At 32.7% G+C, this 24292-nt stretch overlaps 6 protein-coding genes across 6 annotated transcripts; 4 read left to right on the forward strand and 2 right to left on the reverse strand.

Annotated features, from left to right (window-relative positions):
• Positions 1-210: 210 nt before the first annotated feature.
• DFA_09689 (uncharacterized protein) lies at positions 211-4457 on the forward strand (the record flags this gene model as incomplete). The annotated part of the gene is given in 10 exon segments (XM_004352290.1): positions 211-238; positions 556-919; positions 1028-1279; positions 1387-1674; positions 1906-2040; positions 2266-2625; positions 2703-3040; positions 3117-3503; positions 3597-4424; positions 4444-4457. 10 exon segments carry the CDS (start codon positions 211-213, stop codon positions 4455-4457), a joined length of 2994 nt encoding a protein of 997 aa, XP_004352342.1.
• Positions 4458-4547: 90 nt separating this feature from the next.
• Positions 4548-9926, reverse strand: DFA_09690 (uncharacterized protein; the record flags this gene model as incomplete). The annotated part of the gene is made up of 2 exons (XM_004352291.1): positions 4548-9799; positions 9899-9926. 2 exons carry the CDS (start codon positions 9924-9926, stop codon positions 4548-4550), a joined length of 5280 nt encoding a protein of 1759 aa, XP_004352343.1.
• A 251-nt stretch (positions 9927-10177) lies between these two features.
• On the forward strand, positions 10178-10906 carry DFA_09691 (uncharacterized protein; the record flags this gene model as incomplete). The annotated part of the gene is made up of 3 exons (XM_004352292.1): positions 10178-10255; positions 10299-10448; positions 10694-10906. 3 exons carry the CDS (start codon positions 10178-10180, stop codon positions 10904-10906), a joined length of 441 nt encoding a protein of 146 aa, XP_004352344.1.
• A 217-nt stretch (positions 10907-11123) lies between these two features.
• DFA_09692 (uncharacterized protein) lies at positions 11124-13196 on the forward strand (the record flags this gene model as incomplete). Its single annotated transcript, XM_004352293.1, has 6 exons — positions 11124-11435; positions 11529-11880; positions 11986-12130; positions 12228-12364; positions 12449-12694; positions 12775-13196. The coding sequence occupies 6 exons, from the start codon at positions 11124-11126 to the stop codon at positions 13194-13196; spliced, it is 1614 nt and encodes a 537-aa protein (XP_004352345.1).
• An 868-nt stretch (positions 13197-14064) lies between these two features.
• Positions 14065-18582, forward strand: DFA_09693 (uncharacterized protein; the record flags this gene model as incomplete). Its single annotated transcript, XM_004352294.1, has 12 exons — positions 14065-14123; positions 14189-14274; positions 14369-14428; positions 14583-14799; positions 14877-15098; positions 15168-15449; positions 15530-15595; positions 15666-15838; positions 16066-16563; positions 16645-17034; positions 17079-17615; positions 17687-18582. The coding sequence occupies 12 exons, from the start codon at positions 14065-14067 to the stop codon at positions 18580-18582; spliced, it is 3486 nt and encodes a 1161-aa protein (XP_004352346.1).
• Positions 18583-18632: 50 nt separating this feature from the next.
• DFA_09694 (uncharacterized protein) lies at positions 18633-23941 on the reverse strand (the record flags this gene model as incomplete). The annotated part of the gene is made up of 5 exons (XM_004352295.1): positions 18633-20693; positions 20757-20889; positions 21065-21110; positions 21264-22285; positions 22347-23941. The coding sequence occupies 5 exons, from the start codon at positions 23939-23941 to the stop codon at positions 18633-18635; spliced, it is 4857 nt and encodes a 1618-aa protein (XP_004352347.1).
• Positions 23942-24292: the final 351 nt, after the last annotated feature.

A 24292-nucleotide genomic window follows, 5' to 3' on the forward strand; every position in this document is an offset into this window, starting at 1 on the left:
GTGTGTGGTAGAGATATGTGTTTGTACAAGATGCTTTTGTTTCTATTTTTAGAGAGGAGGGGTATTTGTGCATATGCAATCAATATATTTGCAGTACATTTTAAAATGTCCAAGTTATTTCTTCAATTTGGTTTTCTTTATCTCTCTCTTTCTTTCTCTCTTTGTATCTATCTATCTATATATATATCTCTGATGATCTCTCTTTCTAAAATGGAATTGGAAAAAGCTTTAAACTTTTGTATCGAAGACAAAAAGACAAACAAACAAACAGATAGAAGTGAGGAAAATTTCTTATTCTTTAATTCTTATAGACTGAGCCCGCGCCAAAAAAGAAAAAAAAACGAAATATGATTATTTCAACGAAAAAAAACCAAAGGATGAGGGTTTTCTCCAACGAGAAAAACGAACCACTCCACCTCATCACCTTCATCTTTTCGTAGTTGTGGAAAACATCGAAAGAAATTAAGTTGCTGACCTACGTTCTAGACTGTATACAAAAAAACTGTTATTGTAAAATATAAATATTTATTCGTATCGATCTTTTGTGATAAATAGATAAATTTTATATAAAGATTAATCTATCTTTTGCAAAAGAAGAAGAAGTCAGAGTCAGAGTCAGAATCAAAAAAAGGAGTCAGAGATCAATGTCAAATACATATAGGTCATTGTATACCACCACACGTGTGGCGTTTTTGCTACTTTGTTTGGCATTCATACTATCTTTTTCAACATCACAAGCAGCGGTCCAACAATCAACTCTACCAACCGACGAATTCAATAGTGTAGCTTATCTATTCTACCAATACGGTATTGGTGCCTTTACAGTACCATTAAATGACCAAACATGTAATTTTTCTCTCAACTCTTGGCAACCCGTCAAATGCCTAACTATAGATGGACAAGTTCATGTTACTCAAATGTATGTCGTAACTTTATATATAAATAGATAGGATAGATGATAGACAGTACATTATTTAATTTAATTAATATTGATTAATTAAATTCTTTTTTTTTTTTTTTTTTTAAGAAATATTGATGCAACCTATTTCACATATCAAGCACCAACTGGACAACTAAATCCAATGATGTTATCATTACCGTACCTACTTACATTCCGAGTCAATCAAATTGTTACAGTCACCAGTCCCAACGTTCAAATCATCGATTTTTTCCATACACTCTACAGGATCCAATCGATTGAGTTCTATGCAGACCCAACGATTACAGCCATACCCAATGATTATTTACCAGCTACATCTTTTCCAAGTCTTCAATCCATGTATGTTGAAATAATCAAAAAAATTTATTACTTTAATATTATTTATTTATTAATATTCATTTATTATTTATTTATTTATTTATTTATTTATTTATTTATTTATTTAGTACATTTCAAGGAAACAAAAATTTAGTATCACTTGGTAACTTTTTCAATGGAACAGGTGCTCACATTATGATGATTCTAAACAACCCACTTTTAGTAATTCAATTAACTCAAAGTAATATCTTGTTGAAGAATTTGAACACTCTTGTTTTAAGTTTTTCAAAGCCAAGTAGTTTGTTTGTGTATGAGAGTTCTTTTCCAAATTTAAAGTCTCTCTCATTGGATGCAGTCAATATTCCTGCTCCAATGCCAGTCGTAATCAATAGTTCAGTATTATCTGATTTTTCAATGTAAGTTAACAAAACAATACACCATATTTATTTATTTATATTAATATTTATATTAATATTTTTTCTCTCTCTCACCATTTTTAGTAACGGCCCTTTTGGAGCTTTTAGTGTGAGTTTTGTGAATCCCTCCAGTATCCAATATTTGTATGTCTATCTCTCTCTCTCTTTCCATTTTTGTCTCTCATTTTATTGACCACTTTTTTTTTTTTTTTGTTTTTTTTTTTTTTTTAGAACATTAGCTGGAGCCAATACAAGTATTAATCCCTCAGACTTGGGTCAATACAGATCACTAACATTATTTAGAGCAACTTCAATAATACAAGATTTGTCTGGGTTTACATCAATATCATCTTCTTTGGTTCAATAGTAAATTTCAATATTATATAAATTGATTGTTTATCTGCTGCAGCAGAGTTACTTACTAACTATCTATATTATCCACATAAAGTATAAGTAATTATAATAATATGACTAGTTTCCCAAGTAATGTTAGATTCCCCTATTCTTTTAGTCAATTGTAAGTGAATCAATCAATCATTCAAAATGATGTGAAATAACATAATAATATTTTAATTTAATTTATATTTATAGTAATGTAGCAAATAATAATTTGGCAACATTCCCATACGAAATATTTAGTGGAACCAGAACACTTGCATTTGATGCATACAATAATTATCAACTATCAAGTCCAATCCCACCTCAATTCTGTACAAACAAGATTGACATTAGAAATACATCGATTACATCGGTTCCCGATTGTTTTTGGTGTTATCCATCGGCAATGAAATCAGACTTGGTAGCACCTCCCGGATTTGGCTGCAAACCAACTCTCAACACAACCGGTGTTTTACCATCATTGGGTGGATTTGTAACCTTGATTGGATCAAATCTTGGATGGGCAGAAGGTAACCCTAATCTATCAACTTTAATCCCAAATTCAAAGATATTGTAAGTTAAATAATAGCCTAAAATAATTAAAATTATTTTTCAATTTATTCTTAAATATTTAATTTTTATATTTATAGATACCGATATTTGACAATAGGATCACCTGAAGATGTTATCATTCATTTATCACCATCAGTTGCAATTGGCGCATCGGTTATATATGCTGATATTACTTGGTCAACCATCACTCACATCATTACACCCAATGGTGGTGTCATTTTAGCGTACCAATCGGTCGTTTATAATCCCTATCTTTCGCATTCGGTTAGTTTGATTAGCCAAGACAAGGGAATCACCAATATCAAATGCACAATCATTTCCAACGTATCTTGTGAAGTTCCCATTATTAATGGTGGATCTTATGAACTCATTACATCCAATCAATATAGAACTGTTAAAACTTTTATTAAAATTGGTAAGTTTAAAAAAACAAAATATATTAAATCCAAATATTCAACAACAATTAATTAATCTTTATTATTATTATTTAGATACACCAATTTCATATCCATTAGTAACATCAGCACAATTAACAGGATTACAATTATCGATAAATGGTGAATTTGGAATTTCGCAAGCAGTAAATAATATTGTAAAATTAAATAATACAATGATATGTACTATAACAAGTAAAAATCAAACGGTTATTGAATGTACTTTATCGGGATCCCCAACACCAGGTCTAGCATCACTTCAAGTGATTGTCGACGCCAACCCAATTTCACTCAGCAATATGGTCTCTGTTCCATTCCCACCATCAATAGATTTAAAACAAAAGTGTATCCAAGATACCTTAAATTGTTATGGTCATGGTCAATGTAATGATTTAGGAATATGTCTATGCGAACAAAATTATTATGATAATTGTAGATATTTTAGTATGTATAAACAAATCAAAAAGAAATTAAAAAGTAATCACAAATAATTAATATTAATATCTATTTTTATTTTTTTATTTATTTTTTGTTTAGAAAATCCAAATGTAACATTTGTTCAAAATGATACAAAACCAGTTGCAACATTTGAATTGGATGGATATCAATTCTTTTTCTCATTGGTTGCAATTCAAGAATTGGATGCTGATGATAAAATAGTTCAAGAATTAATTACTGATAAATGGAATGTTACTGATTTATCAGGTGATGATCTTACATCACTCCATTACAGGCTATTGATCAATTCAACATTGTATCCTACTCTATCACCAGTTGTCAATGTTACATCATTGATTGAATATTCAACACAAGATAGACAATTACCATTTGGTGATAGTATGGTATCAGTCGGTGCAAATAGTATTAAAGTTGGAGTAAATGTTACTGGATGGCAATACCGATCGATTTTATCACATCTCAGAGTTGTATTCTCGACGATTGTCAATAATGAACAAAAAACCATTCAATCATGTTCATCGAATGATATTCCAACATTTGAAGAGATCCTAGGAAGTGATAGTTATTTAAGAGTTATCAAGAATAATACACAATTCTATGGTCGTTTCCTTTCCTATTCCTATTCAGATGGTAGAAAGACATTTTCAAGAAATGAATTAATTAATCAAACTAGTATCATTGGCAAGAGTAATGAATCATTGGCGTTGATTGGTGTACATATACCTCAATGTGCTTCATGTCTATTAGACCCTGATTTTAGTGCGTTGGTAGTAGGTCAAGACAAAGAGTCAAACCAAGATTGTTCATCAAAATCATCAAACACTTGGAAAATTGCTGTTGGTGTAGCAGTTGGTGGTGCAGTATTAATAGCATTAATAATTGGAGCGGTAGTCTATTTAAAGGATAGTAATTGGGTAAGAATTAGATTTGGTTTCTTAAACAAAACAGTAAAGATGACAAAATTTGAAAAGAATGGAGGCAATTAAAAAATAAATATATTAAAAACAAAAAATACGATTATTTATTTATTTATTTATTAAAAAAACTATTATTATTATTATTAAATTGTTGTTGGAAATTATTATACATTGCATTGTTTAGTGCATTTGCAGTTCTAAACATATTTTGAGCATTCTGATTCGAGTTCATATTTTTGTAGCCTCTTTGAATGAATTTGTTCATTTCATTATTTTGATCCATATTGTATTGAACAGTATCATTTAAAATGTTATCATAATTACCAGATGCCATTGAATTATTAATATTATTTGTATAGTTTACATAGTTTTCTGTCATATCTCCCATTGCATGACCTGCTTGATGCATCATATTATTCATTTGTTTTTGTTGTTGTTGTTGATATCTTTGTTGTTGTTGTTGTTGCTGTTGTCTTTGTTGTTGCTGTTGCTGTTGTTGTTGCTGTTGATATCTTTGTTGCTGTTGTTGTTGTTGTTGTTGTTGAATATGATTATTAATTTGATTTTGAGAATTATTAATATTATCTTGAACTGTTTTTGGATTATAACCAGTTGCCAATGATTTTTCAAAATAATCCTTTGCTTTGTGGAAATCTTGTTGATAATTACTTCCACCACCAGCGTAATAAATACATCCTATTTGATTGAATATATGACCCTTGAATGCAGTGTTTGGATTTGCGTCTAGTACCCTTTGATAAAATTGCATGGCTAGGTTGTAATCCTTTTCCGTTCCAATTCCATTTTGGTAGCAGTCACCCAAATCTATCATCCCCTGCTCATCTTGCAAATGAGAGTTTCTATTGAGATATTTGAATGCTTTGATATGATTCTTTTCACACCCTTGTCCGTGAAAGTATCGACCAAATAGATAGGAATCGGCTTTGGGGTTGGATTTGGTCTTGGTGGCTGTTGTGTAGAGATCAATGGCTTTAGATTCATCTACTAAGTATCCATTGGTTCCGTTGGCGTGTTGGTCGGCCATCCACATCATCGCATCTACATTGAGCATTTTGCATGCCTTTTCCATCCATCGTTTTGCAGCATCACTATCTTGATTCAATTCCAATAATACCAATGCAAGGTAATACATAGAGTCTACTATACCACCATTTGCAGCTAGTGCATGATGGTATTTAGCATTTTGTAAATCTTTCGAATGACCATTATGACCACGATGCATTTCACCCAAAGCTTTGTGAACTTGGTGATTATCAAATTTCTCTGACAAGGTGGTAAGAGTTTGCTCGTGATTGACGGAACAGTATGTAGCACTTTTGCATACCCAAAAATGGTCGACTGCACGTTTACACAAATTGTCAATCTCAGACGTAGCAGTCTCTGTCGAAAAGATTAGATCCAACTCTTTTGTATTAAATAGGTTGGAGGAATGTTGTTTGTATCGATTCACAATCCTATCCTTTTCTTCTTGCTGTTTCCTTTTCTCTTGTTCTTTTCGTTGTCTCTTTTGTTCTTTAATCTTATCCTTTCTTTCTTGTTCTCTGCGTTGTTCTTCTTGTACTTTTCTTTGTTCCTCTTTTTTCTTTTCCAATTCTTTGAGTTTTTGAGAAGCTATCTCGAGAAGAGGTAGAGCTTCTATTTTCGATACTATTCCATGATCAACAGCCTGTTGAATATGTTTTATAGCCTTTTTATAATCTACATCAACACCATAATACCCATGCAATAAAGCCAATCCAATTTGATATGATGCTTTTTCCAATGGCATTGCTTTTACAAAATAATGGTAACAAAGTTTGTTGTTGTTGTTTTGGTCTTTGAGTAACATGGCAACTTGAAAACTAGACTCTTTATCTCCTCCTCCTCCATTAATATTGTCTGCTGCAATTTTATAATATTTAATTGCTTTTTCAATTTCAACCTTGTCAACATGTCCACGGTGATAGTATTCTGCAATGATACATGATACTGCCTCGTATCCACTGTCAAATGCATCTAGATAATACTTTAATGCAAGTTTCTTGTCTCCATTGTCATGACTGTGAATGTTTGCAATATGGTATAATGATTCACCGGTATTTGCTTTGGTGAGCCATTCAATAGCCTTGTCTTGTTGCATTCTAACACCTTGACCATTTTCATTGGTTGCAATATAAATCATTGCCGATGGACATGCACCACCACTACACATCATAGCAGCTCTTTCAGCCCATTTATAAAGTTGTATTTTATCGGTGGTCTTTACAAGACCTTCAAGATGAATATAAAATATTGATTTGACAGCTACTTCTGAATTGTATTTCTCGTATGCCTTTCTAAATAACAATAGTGCATCTTCTGCCCTACTATTCCTAAGATACGATGCTGCCAATTGTTGGATAGTATCTAAATGATCGTGTCCAGTAGCAAGACCCTTTTCAAAGTATTCCATTGCTTTTGTGTCGTCACATTGAATGTCTTGTAACCATACTCCAAACTTGTAGTATTCTTGACCAATCAATTTAAGTTCTGGTTTCAACCCATTAACCTTTTCGAGTATTTTCAATGATCTTTCAAACACTTTTATAGTTTGTTCATTTGCCGTCGACGTTAGAGTTGAATTGTAGTGTAATAGACATTGACCAAATTCCAATGATTCTAAAGGATGACTCTTTTCAAAATAACCAATTGCTTTTTCTAAATTGATCGATTGTTTTCCTTTACCATACATGTAAATTAAAGCAAGATTGTAGCATGCGAGAGAATGGTCATTACTAGAAGCAGCCAATTCATAAAATGTAAATGCCTTGTCAATATTTGAACCAATACCCAAATAACCATGTTGATGATACTCTCCAAGCATATAGTATGATTCAGCGTCATTACATTCCTGAGCACTTTTAGTGTACCATTCATAGGCACCGGCCAAATCTTTAACTACACCTACACCCATTCCTTTAAATAAAATAGTTGCTACCAATACATAGGCCACTTGTTTTTCCTTGGCTGCCAATTTGGCATATCCAAGAATATCAGAGCCGCTCGCACTATGGTCAGTGTACAATCCTTGAACAATCTCTTTTGTCACTTGAAGTGCAGCCTCTACAATTCCTTCTTTTGCAAGTTCCAATAATTCTCCAAACACTTGTTTCTTGTCTTGACTGTCTGGTGATTTTCTTAACTTTTCCCATTTCATCATCGAGACTGTCAACTTTACTTCTTTTAATTGAGGATTGATATTATAGGTTTTAGTAAACCATTTTTCAGATTTAGATTTACTATTTTTAAAGTTTTGCTTGGTTGCATAATAACTTGCAATTGATAATTCTCTCTGACCACTTGAGCGATGTTCTGCACCCTTTGATTTTTTGAACCATTTAAATGCCTCTTCAGAAACATTATCTGTGGTTGATAATGCCACCTGATAAGCCAACAATGCCATGATATGATGAACATGTTGTATACATCCATACCTCTTTAATAAATCAAACTTTTCATTTGTCATATTGATTGAATTATTTAATTGTTGATACAATGATTTTGCCTTTTGAATTTGGTCGGTTTGGGTTTCGGCCAATTGTATCGATGCTAGTATATACCCTCCATCTAAACTTTCCTTTAGGAATCTTTTCTTTTCATCCGGTTGGTTTAGAGGAAGCATCATTGCAAGTAAGTACTTTGCTTCTGGGTTTCCTTGTTGTGCAGACATTATATAATACTGTGATGCGAGTTCCAAGTCTTTCAAAACACCCAATCCATCTCTATAACAAGTACCCAAATCAACTTGTGCAAAAGATGATCTAGTCTCTAAAGCCACCTTTAAAACATATTGGAATGATTCGGTAAATGAAGGAGAAGAGGATGAGGAAGATGAAGTGGATGATCGACCCATTATATCATAGTAAAAATGTCGATAGGCAAGAGGATGACGCATTTCATGTGCTTGTTCAAGTGCCTTTAATCTCTTTGTAGTATTGGATGTGGGTGGAAGATCGGTCAATGCATACATATAGAATGCCTCGGGTATGTGACATGACATGGCTCGGTGGAGTGTATCTTCAGCTTGTTGAGCGTCTATATTGGTGATATATGCATGAGCGAGGTCACACAAATACTCGATTGGAACAGTTCTCTCTGGAAAGAATTGATTTGTAATATAAAGATGCTTGAATACTTTCTTGAATCGTTTTGTTGAATCATTGAAAAGAGGGTCGTTTCGAGTGACCGCACTGAACCGATTCAAATAACATAATGCATAAAATGCACGATGTAAAAAGTAATACTCTGATTTGAATCCTCTATTAAAACTATAGTCTGTCAACTTTTCACGTATATTTTGGACTGTTGAAAAGTCTTTTTGAGCCAATTGAGTACGACTATCCAATACTTGCGATAAAGTGATTCCTCCACCTCCAAAATAAGAATAATAACTTTTTGATGACATTCCAAGTAACCTTAGTGCAGCTACATCTATACCATCAAGTTGTAGTGATGAGGATGATGGTGGTAACTTGTCATACATTCTTATAATTTGGTACAAGAGTAATCCACCTTTCATAGCTCTATCATTTGATTTACATGATAGTAATAGTTGAAATGCCTTTTCAACATCCATATTGGTGTAGTAACCAGTGTAGTGACAATTGGCCAACTCGATAGTTGCAAGGTACAATCCTCCCTTTTCTGATGCCACTCGGAAACTGTCAAATGCCTCTTTTGGCATACCTCTTTGTTTACACATCAATCCATAGTAATAGATTGATTTGATGTGACCTGACTCTGAACTCTCTTTTAACAGTTGGAAGCATGTATCGGTATTAGCAACAAACTCGGTTGTATTTAGTTTTGACAATCTATCATCTTGCATTCCCTTGTCAAGCGATGCTCCATGAGTATTGAAATTAACTCTTTCAACACATTGGTAGTGGTATCTAGCAAGATAGTACTTGGCGAGTGCGCTGTTCAGTCCCACCGCACGGTTAAGCAATGCATAACCAGTGTCAATACTCGAGTCCGTCAATATCAACCTTGATATACACGATACTCTCTTTGGGCTGAGATAGTCACAGTCGCCGTCCTTGTAATGTCTGATACCAAATACAGCCACAGCGTCACCATGGTTTTGATCTGCTGCACGAGTCAACCATTTGTGTGCACGTTTACGATCACCCTTTTTCTTTCTAAATTGTCTAGACTTGTCAGACCAACTTTCAATGACACTACCAAAGTTACCCATATGATAACAACCTAGACGATACTGAGCCTGTGCATCACCCAACTTTGCAGCTTTACGAAAGTTATCAAATGCATCAGATACCTTTTGTTTGTTTTCACATTCGATAGCTTTATCAATAAATTGTTTTGCTACAAAAAAAAGAAAGAAAGTAAAGTAAAGTAAAAGTTAGCATCGAGTGTGCATAGATAGTACTATATATTATCACAAAAGTTTCTCTATCTACTTACCTTGAATTAATTTTTTATTATCACTCATATTGATTGATGATTGTGGTTTATATATATCATTATTATTATTATTATTATTATTATTATTATTATTTGATGGACTGTAAATTTGTTAGATGATTAAATTTCGTCGCTCTTCGGTACAAAGTTGATCAAGACCCAAATCGACCTCGTTCATGTTAGAAAAAAAAATTAAAAAAAACTTAGGTGTAACTTGATTAATTTACTTTATTCATTGGTATTTGTTTTATTTGTATTCATTAGTAGTATTTGCAGAGTATGTGTGGACAAGAAGAAGAAGAAGAAGAAATGATCAGGAGAATTTTAAAAAAAGATGATGTCATTTTCCTCTCAATTGTCTTTAAAGATAAAGAGATAGAGAAAGTTATTATTTGTTCAGAGATTCCATCATCATCATCATCATCATATGAATAGATCAACCAATTTTATAATATCAATCATTACGATTGTTTTATTATTGGTCAACGTAACAACATCAGCCTCACAAGGAGCAGAGTGTAAGTCAAAAGTCAACTCATACCATAGCATAGTTAGTTTATTGTCAAATAATCTTTCCAAGGCTTTAGAGTCGAATAATTATTTATTAACACCTTCCCTCTTTAGCTGTGATGTCGACAACAAACGCTACTCTACTCAAGAAATCCCATTGCACCACATCAATCAGATAGTTGTTTAAAAAATCTTTATCTGCCTACAAGAGATATCAAAAGTCTGTGACGATGCGATACCACATTCCTTTTGTATCGGGGGGTGTACTACTTGACTTGTACCAAGGGCTCCTCTCATCATGCACTCTCGTGTCGTTTCGATGGATTTTTCAAAAAATTGGTGTCCATCCGAAAAACTAGTTGTCCACATGTCTGCAGACCTAAATCGGGTATTGTTTACATCACATGTACTAAGGGCTTGTGCACGCTAATGTGTCGTTTCGATGGATTTTTCGTGTCCACATGTCTTTGGCCAAATCGAGGAGTTTATTTGATGTGACCACATATTCGATTTTGCAAGGGGCACGAAATCGCTGATCCACTGCGCAGGGATATTTTACACGTGTATTCTCTTGACAGGTTAGAGGTTTTCAACACGTGATTTACCCTTTGTAAGTTTTAAAATATCTGAAATAATATTTAGTATAAATTTAACTTCTACATGTAGTGGATGATGGAAATCATTAGTTTAAATTTTTAAAACAAATAATATTAAAATGATATCGAAAAAACACCACCAACATAACCACAGTCGTCAACGTGACCATATTCCTCTTAACAAACAAGTAACTCAAGAAGAAATTCAAGAAGCAAAGGAGAAGTATCTAAAAGACGGAAAGAGGGTTATTATTGGTGACCTAACCGATGCCCAAAGAGAGGCCATTCACCAAAGAATTGAATCAGTTGAAAAGATGCAACAAAAAGATGATCCTTTTGATTTATTAACCTCAACAGATTGGGGTAATATCATTGGATTGGTACTTAGTTTCACTCCTTATGTTGGTTCATTCCTTAAAGTTGGATTTGGTGTATGTATAATATTAATATATTTTGTAATAATAATTTTATAGTGTAATGTCTAATATTGTATCTTTTGGATTTTAATATCACCATATAATTAGATTGTTTGGGGAAAAATCTTCTCTAAAAATGGTCAATATATCACTCAAGATCAATTCCAAAAAGAAATGGCTTCTCTATATCAAAAGATTGAAACAATGTTAAATGAGAAATTGGATGATAGCGAAATGAATAGATGTATGGCTATGTTTATCGATTGCCAAAATCGTGGAAACAATTTCAATGATCTCCTCACTCTATTCATTGATAGACAGCAAGCAAAAGCTGGTTTTATCCCAAACAAGAATCTTGACTATAGAGTTGAACCACCTGCTCATTTGACTCAACTTGATGATGACACACTTTTGCAAATGATCAGAACTCAATTCATGTCTTATCGTGACTTTTTAGAAGGTAATATAAAATATATATATATATATATATATTTATATATATTTATTTATTTATTGAATATTCAATTTTAATTAAAATCTCTTTACTTTTTTTTTTTTCACACAGGTGCCCTTATCAACTTCTCACAACCATTGTATGCTCATATCCTTGGTAGTCTTTATGGAATGACCATGTTGATTTATTCTAACTTTATGAGAGATGCTTGTTTCCAAGCAATTACATGGGGTTTCCCACCCGCTTATGTCTATGGGTATGTTATTTTTAAAAAAATTGGTATTATTTTTTAAATTTCGAAATCTAATTTAATTTAATTTAATTAAATATAATCCTTATTATTATATTAATAGGAATAATGGTGATGTAAAAAGTTTAGTACAAACTCTGCATGATAAAACTCAAGATTTCCATTACTATCTTGCAAGATGCAACCTTTACTATGAATTGCAACTCATCAAACCTGCAACTTGGATTTCTCCATCCATTAGTATGTATATATATTTTTTGATCCCATGCAAGAGATACTTTTATAATTTATACTTAGCATTTATTTATTTATAAATATGTATAGACCTTCCTGATAATGCATATAAACTGTTCAGCCAGATCAATAATCTCGATCTCATGGAGTACCCTGCCAACACACCACTCATGTGTATTGACAATCCCGATGCCAATGGTAATTTCCAATGTTACGATCCAACTGGAGTATGTAAGATATTCAAGATTGACCCATCTAAAAGTTCAACCGGCGTCCAAACTGACCCTCATTATGATACTGTATCTGGATACATCCCAGTTTATCCATTGAATGGCTGTAAGTATTCATTATATATATATATATATATTCAATTAAACAATATTCTCTAACTATATATTTATTCCCAATTATTATAGATGGTCTAAAATATACAGTTCAAAGAAGTGGTAGTTTCTTTTATTATATGACTGTCACCTTTGCCATTTATGATTATGTACTTGGTAGTGAATATGATCTTTATATTAACGGTAAAAAAATAATAACTCTTAATACTATCCCTTCAGATGATGGTTGTCTTAGAGGACCAAGAATGAGTTATTACTATGAAAGATGGTTGGTAGCCAATAATCAGCAACAAGCAAGTACCTATATCACCGTCAAGTTAGATTTCCAGAATGCCTTATACAGTTCTGATATTCAATTATTTGGATTTGCAGGATACATTAATGCAGTTGAAGTATCTTTCCCAAATAAAAGTGGAAAAGATTTCATCAAGGTCGATGTCCCAAAGTTGGAAGATAACTTATCTCATCCCAAGAAACCAGTACAAAAATATTAAAAAAAAATCAACATTTTAATCCACAACAACAACTACAACGACAACAACAACAACAATTTATTCATTTTAAATAAATACAATTAGATTTACAATTTAAAGTGACTAATAATCAGATGGTAATTAACTAACTAATAAATTAATTAATTTCTTTTATTTTTATTTATTAATATAAACATTCCAATATTTCAATAAAAAGGATTTTCTTTTTAATTAATTGTATTACATGTTTACCATGCATCCATACAACCATAGGTATTAAATGCATCGATAGTCTATTTAATCGCGTCTACTTGTTTTGATTAGATTACAAATGACTTTGAAATTAAAACTATAATTTCTTTGGATTTGATTTTCCACTGCCGCACGGTTCAGGAATGCATATGCCAAGTGTCAATACTTATCCGCCGATGTTGATATAGACGATACTCTCTTTGGGCTGAGATAGTCACAATCGTCGCCGTCCTTGTAATGTCTGATACCCAACACAGCCACAGCATCACCGTCGTTTTGATCGGCAGCTCTAGTCAACCATTTGTGTGCACATTTACGATCACCCTTTTTCTTTCTAAATTGCCGAGACTTGAAAGTTAGCATCGGTTCTTAAGTGTTCGCAGTATCTGTAGTACTTTATTCATTAGTATTTGTTTTATTTGTATTCATTAGTATTTGTAGTGTATGTGTGGATAAGAAGTAGAAGAAAATGATCAGGAGAATTTTACAATAACGTAATCGTTCAAAACGCGTATGACGATCAAAGAAAGAAGATCCTGTGAACGAAAAAAAGGTCGGCCGTCTAGATATTTGTAGATAAAGTTTAGGACCTAAACTGTCATACACTTTTTAGATATTTTTGGTTGCGATCCTAATTATGTCTTGTGGCAATCCAAGGGCGATAGATGACTTTGAAAGGGTCTCATTCTCTCAATTGTCTTTAAAGATAAAGAGAAGAGATAGTTATTATTTGTTCAGTGATTCCATCATCATATGAATAGATCAACCAATATTATTATTTTATCAATCATTACGATTGTTTTATCATTGATCAATGTAACAACATCAGCCTTACAAGGAGCAGAGTGTAAGTCAAAAGTCAACGCATAGCATAGCATAGTTTATTTTTATTATTATCTATTATTATCAAATCTAAACATTTCTATTATTATTATTATTAGTGTACAGTGCAATATGGTTAATTCAACAATTAGGTTTACCAACTATTCCATTGGATGCTAGTATGTGTACAGGATTCGAACCCACTATTGTTTGTACACCTGATGGAAATAATATCCTTAAAATGTAGGCTATTTGTTGTGAACTGACCAATGAAATAATGGCTAACATTTTTTTTTATAAACCACAGACAAACACCTTATTTTACTTTCGAAGATAGAGGGTCTCCATCAACTAGTTTGGCACAGTTTACGTTTCCAGAGGTGACTGATATAGTCATCTCTAGTCAGGTCCAAGTAAAGGACTCTTCAATGGCTATTCTTGATAGAATCAAAAGTCTCCCAAAGCTAACCCTCCTCAGTGTTCAAGGTGACCATGGTCTAATTAATGTTCAATCTGATTTTCCATTTGAAATGCCATTACTCAAACAAGTGTAAGTATTATTTCTATTAAATTGACCGACCTAGCTAGAGGCTAACTAACTAACCAACTAACTTTTCGATTAATTAGAACACTGGCCCATTTAGCAAATTGTTTATCTATTCCTACTTTAATGTCAGACGGAACAGCTATTGAGGGATTGGTACTATCTGGAGCCAAACTAGCCAGTGTCAATGTTTTCGGTCAAAGTTCATTATTGCCCAATCTACTGTCTATCAATTTAGAATTGACACCAGTTTCAGTAAACCTTTTATCCTTTTACAAAACTTCATTTCCTAAATTAAATTCGGTGTATGTAATCGTGTGAAATAATCCATAATAGTTTATGTTTTTATTTATTTATCATTTATTTTTATTTAGGATCATTACACTATTATCAGCAGTTAAAACAAACATTCAAATTAGATCAACTACTATAACCGATATTTCATTTACGACAAGAAATATTTTGCCATCTCAAGGAGGTTTCGATATAGATATAGAGGATCCCATCAATGTTGCCTCTCTCTATGTAATGGGTGGAAGTACTTCAACTTTGACTCCCAGCTCACTTGATTCATACCCAAATATTGGAACTGCTATACTCGCAATCCCCTTATCCTCCTTTCCAATGACAAATTATCCTCCAAAAGCAACGATATTGTAATTATCATATTTATATATATATTAGGTTATCAACTAATTCTTTCTTTCTTTCTTTTATTTATTTATTTGTTTTATAGTACCCTATCACAAAATACTATAAATACTATTCCAAATATTCCAATTCCATCTATTATGACTAAATAGTATGTAAATAGTTATGGCTATAATAATATCGAATACTCGATGACTAATATATATAATATGATTGTTTAGTGGACTTACATATTCAACGATATCAGCACAATTCCCTCAAACCATTTTTGATAACTTGCAAGGTGCAGAAATTGATTTTTCAAATAATCCAAATTTATCTGGTACCGTACCAGACTCTCTTTGTAAAAATAGGTTAATATTAATGAATTCTCCATCCATCACTAAAATTCCAGGTATGTTAACAAACATTGAATGAACCATTATTATTATTTTATTTTTCTAACATTATTTGATAACTCTTTTGTTTAGATTGTTTATGGTGTTATTTAAATGATGGTTTCAGAACTTCTATTCCGAAACCTGGTGGGATTAACTGTCGTATGTAGATCTACATATACATATTTATTTAAAATTCAAATTAATTAATAATTCCTCTATTTTTTTTATTTATTTTATTTAGCCATTACAATTGATAATACTACGATTATTACTATATTTTCAAAAGGTAATATTACTGGAAATAATATAGGTTTCGGTAATTATGGTTCAAATTTGGCAGCAGTCATTCCAAACAAACAAATACTCTATTCATCACCAACAGTAAATTATTTGTTGACAACGGTTGAATTATCATTGTCGGGTGTGTACGACTACAAATACAACTTTTCATTTTTGGAGGCTGGTATTAATATCTGGCCAAGTACAGCAGTCCAAACAGCAAACAATGTAGAGGTTTCATTCCCCACCATACTTACATATAATCCAAATCTTACGCACAATATTTCTCTATCAAGTGTCAGTCCCTTTAACCCAACGCCAATTAAATGTTACACCACTAGTTCAAATCCAACAGTTAAATGTTCAACCAACCAAGGAATCAAAAGTGACAATTATACAATTACCATCTACAATCAATATTATCAAACTACATTAGCAACTAAAATTAATTTTAAACAATGTATGTAATCCCCATCAATCAACTTATTTCAATTTATTTTATTTAATTAATTATTTATTTAATTAATTATTTATTTTTTAGCATATCCAAAATTATCAACAATAGTTTCACCGGGATCAGTTAAAAATGGATCACAAATTACAATCAATGGATCATTTGGCAATTCAGCCAATCTAGGAACTGTAGTATTTAATAATATAACAACTTGTGCTGTTATCAGTAAATCCACTAATCGAGTAATTTGCAATCTTACATCGGTTCCAAGTTCAGGATCTGCATCTATTCGAGTCACAGTTGATGGATTTGTCGTAGATAATGACAACTTTGTTTCTTTTACCTCTTTGAAATCACAATGTGAATTAGTAACAAACTTTTGCTCGGGTAATGGTGTATGTAACGACGATGGAATTTGCATATGTCAAAGTCCTGCTTTCTATAATGATTGTTCAAAACGTAAGACGACATCAAAATGTTATTTATTTCTATTTAATTAATTTTTATTTTGATTTAAATAGCTTATCCACTTGTCACTGATTATATTATGGATCAAAAAAATATAACTATGCTTGGTGATTATGGTCCATTTGGTCAAACCAGTCCAACTGTAACCATTGCAGGACAGACTTGTGTTTTAACATTTATAAATCAAACACAGATCAAATGTTACTTGGATCCAATCCCCAATGCCAATGGATATGTTACGTTGGTTGTAACTGTTGATGGAGTTTCATTCATTTCAGAGGATATGGCATTCATTTTTGGTGGGTCAACATCATTCACAGCTCTTCCTATTAGTACATCCCCCTTATCAACCACTTCTATCAATACTACTGCCAGTGCCACATCATCATCGACTACTGGCTCTGCAACTGGTACAACTAGTACAGCTACCACCACCTCATCTGATAGTACAACTGGTAGTAGTGGTGACACTCCCCAAGTCATATGTCAACGTACTACATACAATTGTTTTGGACATGGTCAATGTAATGTTCAAGGAATTTGTCAATGTAATCAAGATTTTAATCCAGTTGATAATTGTAGAACTCAATGTATGTAGAGAGAAATTAAATTAAATTTAAATAATATAATTTGATTAATTAATTATTTATTTTAATTTTAGTTATAAATACAACTATAACACCAAATGAAACAAATCCAACTGTATCATTTGATATTGATGGAATTGATTTTAGTATGGAATTTTATTCAATTCAAGAATTGGATCAAGATGATAGGATTAAAAAGGAATTATTTGTAAATATGAATCAATGGATTGTCAATATGACAACTGATAATATTACAACCACCGTAGACTATAGTTTAAATATTACCAATTATAATACAAGTGTTCCTGGGTATAATCCATACAAGGGTGTTACCGTATCATCAACCATATCATTTTCAAGTATTGCAAGAGACATTTCATTTGCCAATCAAGTACTTAATATTAGCCCCTACTCTATCAAACAATCTGTCAGTATCAATGGTTGGATCTATAGTTCGAATGTTGCCACTCTTAGAGTTGTATTTCTCTCTACCATTACAAATAATCAAACTACAACATTTGGATGTGACCAATTAAACGTTGATTCATTCCAATACGACAATTCAATAGATTCCATTCAATATCTACGTGTTGTCAAAGACAACATTCAATTCAATGGTCGGTTTATTGAATATGCCGTGGCTGACAATAGTTCGGTCATTTCAAGAACAAAGTTAATCTCTTTGACACCACTAAATGAAACCAATTTAGAATCTATTGCAATGATTGGAGTGAATCTACCTCAATGTCAATCATGTGTACTCGATCCTGATTTCTCACCATTATTGGTTGATAAAGGAAGTCAAGACGATTGTGACTCCAAATCAAATACATGGAGAATTATCGTTGGTTGTGTTGTTGGTGGTTTTGCAGCTATTGCCATCACCGTCACAAGTACATTACTTTATAAAAAGAAAAAGATCTTTAAAAGAAATCAAAGAGAAATGAAAAGGAAATTAAATAATTTTTAAATAAAAGAATAAAGAGAAATCACCTACTCTTTGTTTATTTATTATTTAAGTTATAGAGATAATACATAATTTTCAAATTCAATATAATTAATTGAACCAAGACCAGAAGCCAAATCATAGCCTTTGGTAGCAGAGTAGCCATATTTACAACAATAGGCTCTATTACATTTAGTGGTTCCAGATGTAACATCGTTGAATACTTTAAATTTACAGGTGGTGGTATCAGCAGCCTTGTACAAGAGTGGGTTGAGGAACCCAAGTTGTTTTTTGCCGGCATTGAGAAGACGGTCGTTGACCAATGATATCATGCCAGACAGTGTGGGAGCAGATGCTGAAGTACCATCGACATACCCAAATCCACATGGACATGTGTCATTGCCAGACTCTGAATACGCGACGACATAGTTGTTACCGGTCAGTGTAATGTCTGGGTACGCACGATTGGATGCATTGTAAGAGTATTTGGGTGGAAGACTTTTGAATGGACAATTCTTGGTGAGGTATTTCTTGACTGCTTTGGCTTGGTAGGATGGTTGTGCTTGGTAGTTGGAGAATCCACCTCCACTCGTGATAATGGAATTTCTTGCAACTGATTGGACAACCTCTCGGTTGACTCGTGGGTCTAGGATAATGGTACCACCAACCGATGTAATGTAGGGTGATGATGCGGGATAGTATGGAGAGAATAGTGCACCGTTGGAAGGTGAGTATTGGTATCCTGAAACGACATACCCAAAGTTGGAAACGGGGAGGAATGCTGAACATGGGCATCGGGTGCTGAGATGGTAGTATCCATAACTGTCTTGTTCCAAAACAGCCTGACATGCAGTACTAATAGTATTGGTCAAGTATGTGTTGATGGCATCCACACCCTCTTGTGTTGCAATGATTTCTTGGCATGCTGACGAATAGGTACCTTGTGGGAAGAAACATTGACCGATTGAAGAGGATGTGTTTTCAGGTGCAATGGTGATTGAAGGACACCATGTACCTAGCTTGGTGCAGCCACCCAATGGACAATAGTATAATGGATCGATTGGACAGTTACCTTGGATACCATAAATACCCTGACTACCATCATCACCCGATGCCACCAAAATGGACATACCACGAAGTCCAAGCTTCATAAACTCGACATTTGTTCGGTTAATGTATTGGACATTGTCGTAGCCAAGAGTCGAGCATGCGTCTGTCACTAGACACTGTTCCAGTTCATTATAGTCGTACGAGATGGACGACACGAGTGGGAGTGGGTTGGCTTGGCCAATAGCAATGGCCCAGTCGAGTACCCACTGACCAGCACCCACACCCAAGAAATAGGTAGGCACGTTGGTACCAATCGCCGTAATGTATTGTACATCCAAGTTGGCTTCACTCTGACCACACCCATCGCCAAAACAGCTGTCTGACAATGGCTTGACACGGATATAGTCGGTACTAAGATTAAAGTATTCTGCAAACGCCAATAATGCACCCTCTGAGTAAAACTCTTCAAATGCAGCAATTGCCTGAGTGTTTTGTGAGTTATTTGCCACTCTGTCCAATGGAACATTGTAAAATTGTTTGATTAATTGTGGAGTGGCGATTGTTGGCTCTGCAGCTCCTTTGACGACTGCTACGGTTGGTGGGACGACTGATTGAACCAGTGATTTGGTTTTCAATGAATTCTTTCTAGTATTCTTGACCACCTTGTCCAACCGAGTGTGTAGTCTATTGATTGCAGTTGACATATTGGTATCTTCGATAAAGTCACTAATACCAACTACAAAGTCAATAGCATCATAAAGATGAATTGGTAATTGTGCAGTGCCTTGTATTCTAGATCTAGATTTTCCACTCATCAACGATACATATCTATAAAACTCGGTGTGGAATATCTTTTCAGCCTTGTGAATAGGTACTTGTAATTGAATGTAATCAGCGTGTACACTAAACTCTGACTTTTTAACATTTCCAAATCCAACCAAATATTTGACAACCTCATCAACCAATTCATCAGATGTAGCTACCAATTCATCAATCTCTTGTTCATTTAAATATTTTCTATAATATTCTAAATCATCAGGATCTGATACTTTCCAAAATATTGATTCTAATTTTTCTAAATTATTCTAAATAAAATTAAATAAATATTATAATATGATATGATTATTACGATCAAACATCGTACATACTTGTTTAAGTAGTATTTTAAATGATATAATTTCATTTAAAGGTGATTTTCCAGATTGTACAAAATGATATGGTTTGGTTGTAGAGACACTCGCAACTTTAAACAATCGTGATGATTCTGCTGAAATCAAACTACTATTAATTAATAGTATCACTACTATTAAAGATAACAGAACTATTGATATATTCTTTTCTTTCATCTTTTAATATCTCTTATAAAAAAAAAACTATAATACAAATAAATAAAGAGTGATAATAATTAACAATGAAGAGATGAAGTTGATAAAGTTGTTTTAAGAGTTGCACAAACACATGATCACATCTTAAGGCTACGATGTGTCTTTTGCGCGGTGCCTCTACGTAAAACGAAAAATCAACAGACAAATTGTTTTTAAAAATATCTTTTTCTCGCGATATTTATTTGTGTGTAACCAGATCAATCACCCCTTTCGGAGATTGATTTAAATCCCAATGACATTGATTCTATTTCTTCTTTTTTAAAATCATACGAGTTACAGACCAAACTGATTTAAAACAACTGATAAGATAGGAAAGATGGAAATAGAGTGAATTGTAGACTTCACCAATATCAGATTCGTTTAACTTTAGGTCACAACCTTGTGACATTGCAAATGCTTGATAGTCTTTGACAAGTTGGTCATGTTGTTCTGTTAATCTCTTGAGCCATGTCTCTATGACAACTGGATAATTGTCACCGATATTATCCATTTCAACAAGCTCCAAAGTTGAATCATTCTCTGAGACGAGTTGAACCAACTCGCTGATAATATTACATGATGGTGAGGATGATGGTGAACTGATAGCTTGATGATGACTATCGTAGATATGACCATTAATATACCCCTTTGCCAATAGGTTCATTAAATAAACATATCTCTGTTCCAATTTAAATGGGTCATTTTGAAAGTTTGCTATGAGAGACCAGTACTTTGACTCAAAGTCCAATCTCTTTCTAGCAAATCTTTGACTATACCCAAGTGATTCAAAACGACCTGGTTTCAAATCACTAGCCTTGTAGGGGTGGTATGGACCCGATACAGATTGTAATATAACAATACCATCATTTGCAAGTAGTTTATAAATATCACCTCCATCCGTAAATAAACCTGAATCCAATACTCTATTTGATTCAATTGCAATGATTGCATCAAATAAATTATTTTGATCATTATCATGTTCATTTCTACCATTTTCTTCTTCTTGTTGAATTAAATTATTTAAATTATTAAATACATCTTCTTCCTCGTCCCCTCCATCTTCTTCTTTACTTGATTGATTATTATTATTGATTGTTAATGTAACAACTTGAATATTCTTCTTTTCTTTTTCAATTCCTTTCTTTATGAAATCTGTCAATTCCAATGAATGATCTTCAATTACCAACACTCTCTTTTGAACACCGCTGGTCATATCTTGTAAATTTGAAAATAATTTCTTTAAAATTAAATCATAATGATTAAAATGATAATCATCCAATAAAGTATCAACATTTAATTCTTGAATTGTTTCTCTAAAAAAATATTAATTTAGTATTATTATTATTAAATATTATTTGATTGTTTTTTACATACTCTTTTAATAAACCACAATGATAAGGAGTTGAAGGAGCAAGGAAATATTTTAATATATTATTATTATTATAGGCAGTTGAAAGGAGTGATGATAACCAACCCCATTTGTTATCACAATTGTTACCAGATACAGGTGATTGATTTAAACTTGTAGTTAGATCACATACAAGTGAAATAAAAGCAGATAAATCTGAACATGTGAAATCACCGGCCACATAAGCAAGTCCCAATGCCTTTGCACTTATTCCACTACTATATCTATCACCTTGGACATTATTGTAATGGTATAGATAAATCTTACTAAAGAATTCATCATTGTGTACAATGATTTCAATTGATTTGTTGATATCTGATAATAAATTAATTGGTGTTGGATCATTTTCATTTGAAATCGTGTCAGTGTTGTCAGTATCATTATTATTGTTGATAGCTATTAATTGTTTATCTGGTAGGGTAATATTAAAATGACCCTTGTTAAAGGATTGAAGGAAATCCAATGTGAATTTACGACACGATAGTTGAAATGAAGATGGTGGGATAATGATGGTGGTGTTGATAGCTGGTGGATTAGGTTTGGCGTACACTTTAAGACCACGTTGCCAGTGGAGTTTACCAGCTTGATACATGATTCTTGGAATGGTCAAGAATGCAGTGATGGGGTATCCAACAATCACTTTGGATATATTAAACATTGTCAATGGCATACCAATAAATGGTTTCTTTGATGACCACAGTCTTGTCATCATAACATAATCTACTTGTTCTTTTTCTTTGTTGTCAGGGTTGTTGGATAAAGGTTGAGGTTGAGGTTGATTATTATTGACTATTAGATTAGTTGATTTTAAATTTGATAATAGGTTGATTCGAATATCAAAGCACTGTTGAATATCAGAGAAACAAAAGTCATAGGCACCATCCAACGAATTAAAAGGACTGACGTGAAAGTCCTTTTGTTGACTATAATACTTTAAATAAGGGTTACCATCTACAGCATTTTTAAATACATATTTTAATTGTTTTTCTGAAGTAGATGAAGTAGAAGATGAAGTTGAAGAGGAGAGTTGATTTTGTTGATGAAAGATTGAAGGTTGAGGAAAATAAAGATGAGTTTCACCAAATGTATTGTTGATTTCAACTACTATTTGTACGACCGTTTCAAGGTCATCATAACAATAGTAAAAGTTGACAGGGTTGAATGATACATTCATATATCTTGGCATTGTAACCATTTCAATTCTTTTAATTGATTCTATCTTTTCATCAACATTGATTATATTATTATTATTATCTTGTTGTTGTTGTTGTTCTCTTTCTAAATGATTTCTATATGCTTTTAATACTCTTGATTTAATGTTTGTTGTTGTTGTTGTTGTTTTACTATTAGTTTCATTCATTCCACCCATATAGTCTTTATCAAATACTGATACAGGTCTATAGAGGTTATACCCAAACAACGATGAATTCAACTTGCCAGATTGTAATTCATCTAGATCCAATACAAAGTAATAGACATCATATTGAAACGTATGCTTGACTGGGTGTAATCTTGAATGATATACTTGTGCTGTAAATAATCTTGATTTTATAATACTCATTCTCTCTCTTTCTCTAATTGATTATAATTATCTCTTTATCTCTCTCTATCTGTCAAGAGTGAATCAAGGAAGAAGAATGAAGAGGATGAGGAAGATGATAGTGATGCGAGCAGTTTGTCGGGACTGAACAACAAATAGATCTGATCATCGAGATGAGGTTCGAACAACGCAACAAACAGTTTGAAGAAAATGAGCAATGAAAAAACAGATTGAACCAAATCGGATATTTTAAGAAAGAAGATCTTCTTTCTTTGAATCTATTTGAAGGTTACATAATTACAAATATAAATATATATTTGAATGAATGATTCATTAGTTCTTAAAAGAATAAGAAAGAAAGTATGAATGAAA

Source organism: Cavenderia fasciculata (genome assembly GCF_000203815.1).
Source record: "Cavenderia fasciculata unplaced genomic scaffold Scf_EU5ZYIE01EUG8B-5, whole genome shotgun sequence".
NCBI classification, from domain to species: domain Eukaryota; phylum Evosea; class Eumycetozoa; order Acytosteliales; family Cavenderiaceae; genus Cavenderia; species Cavenderia fasciculata.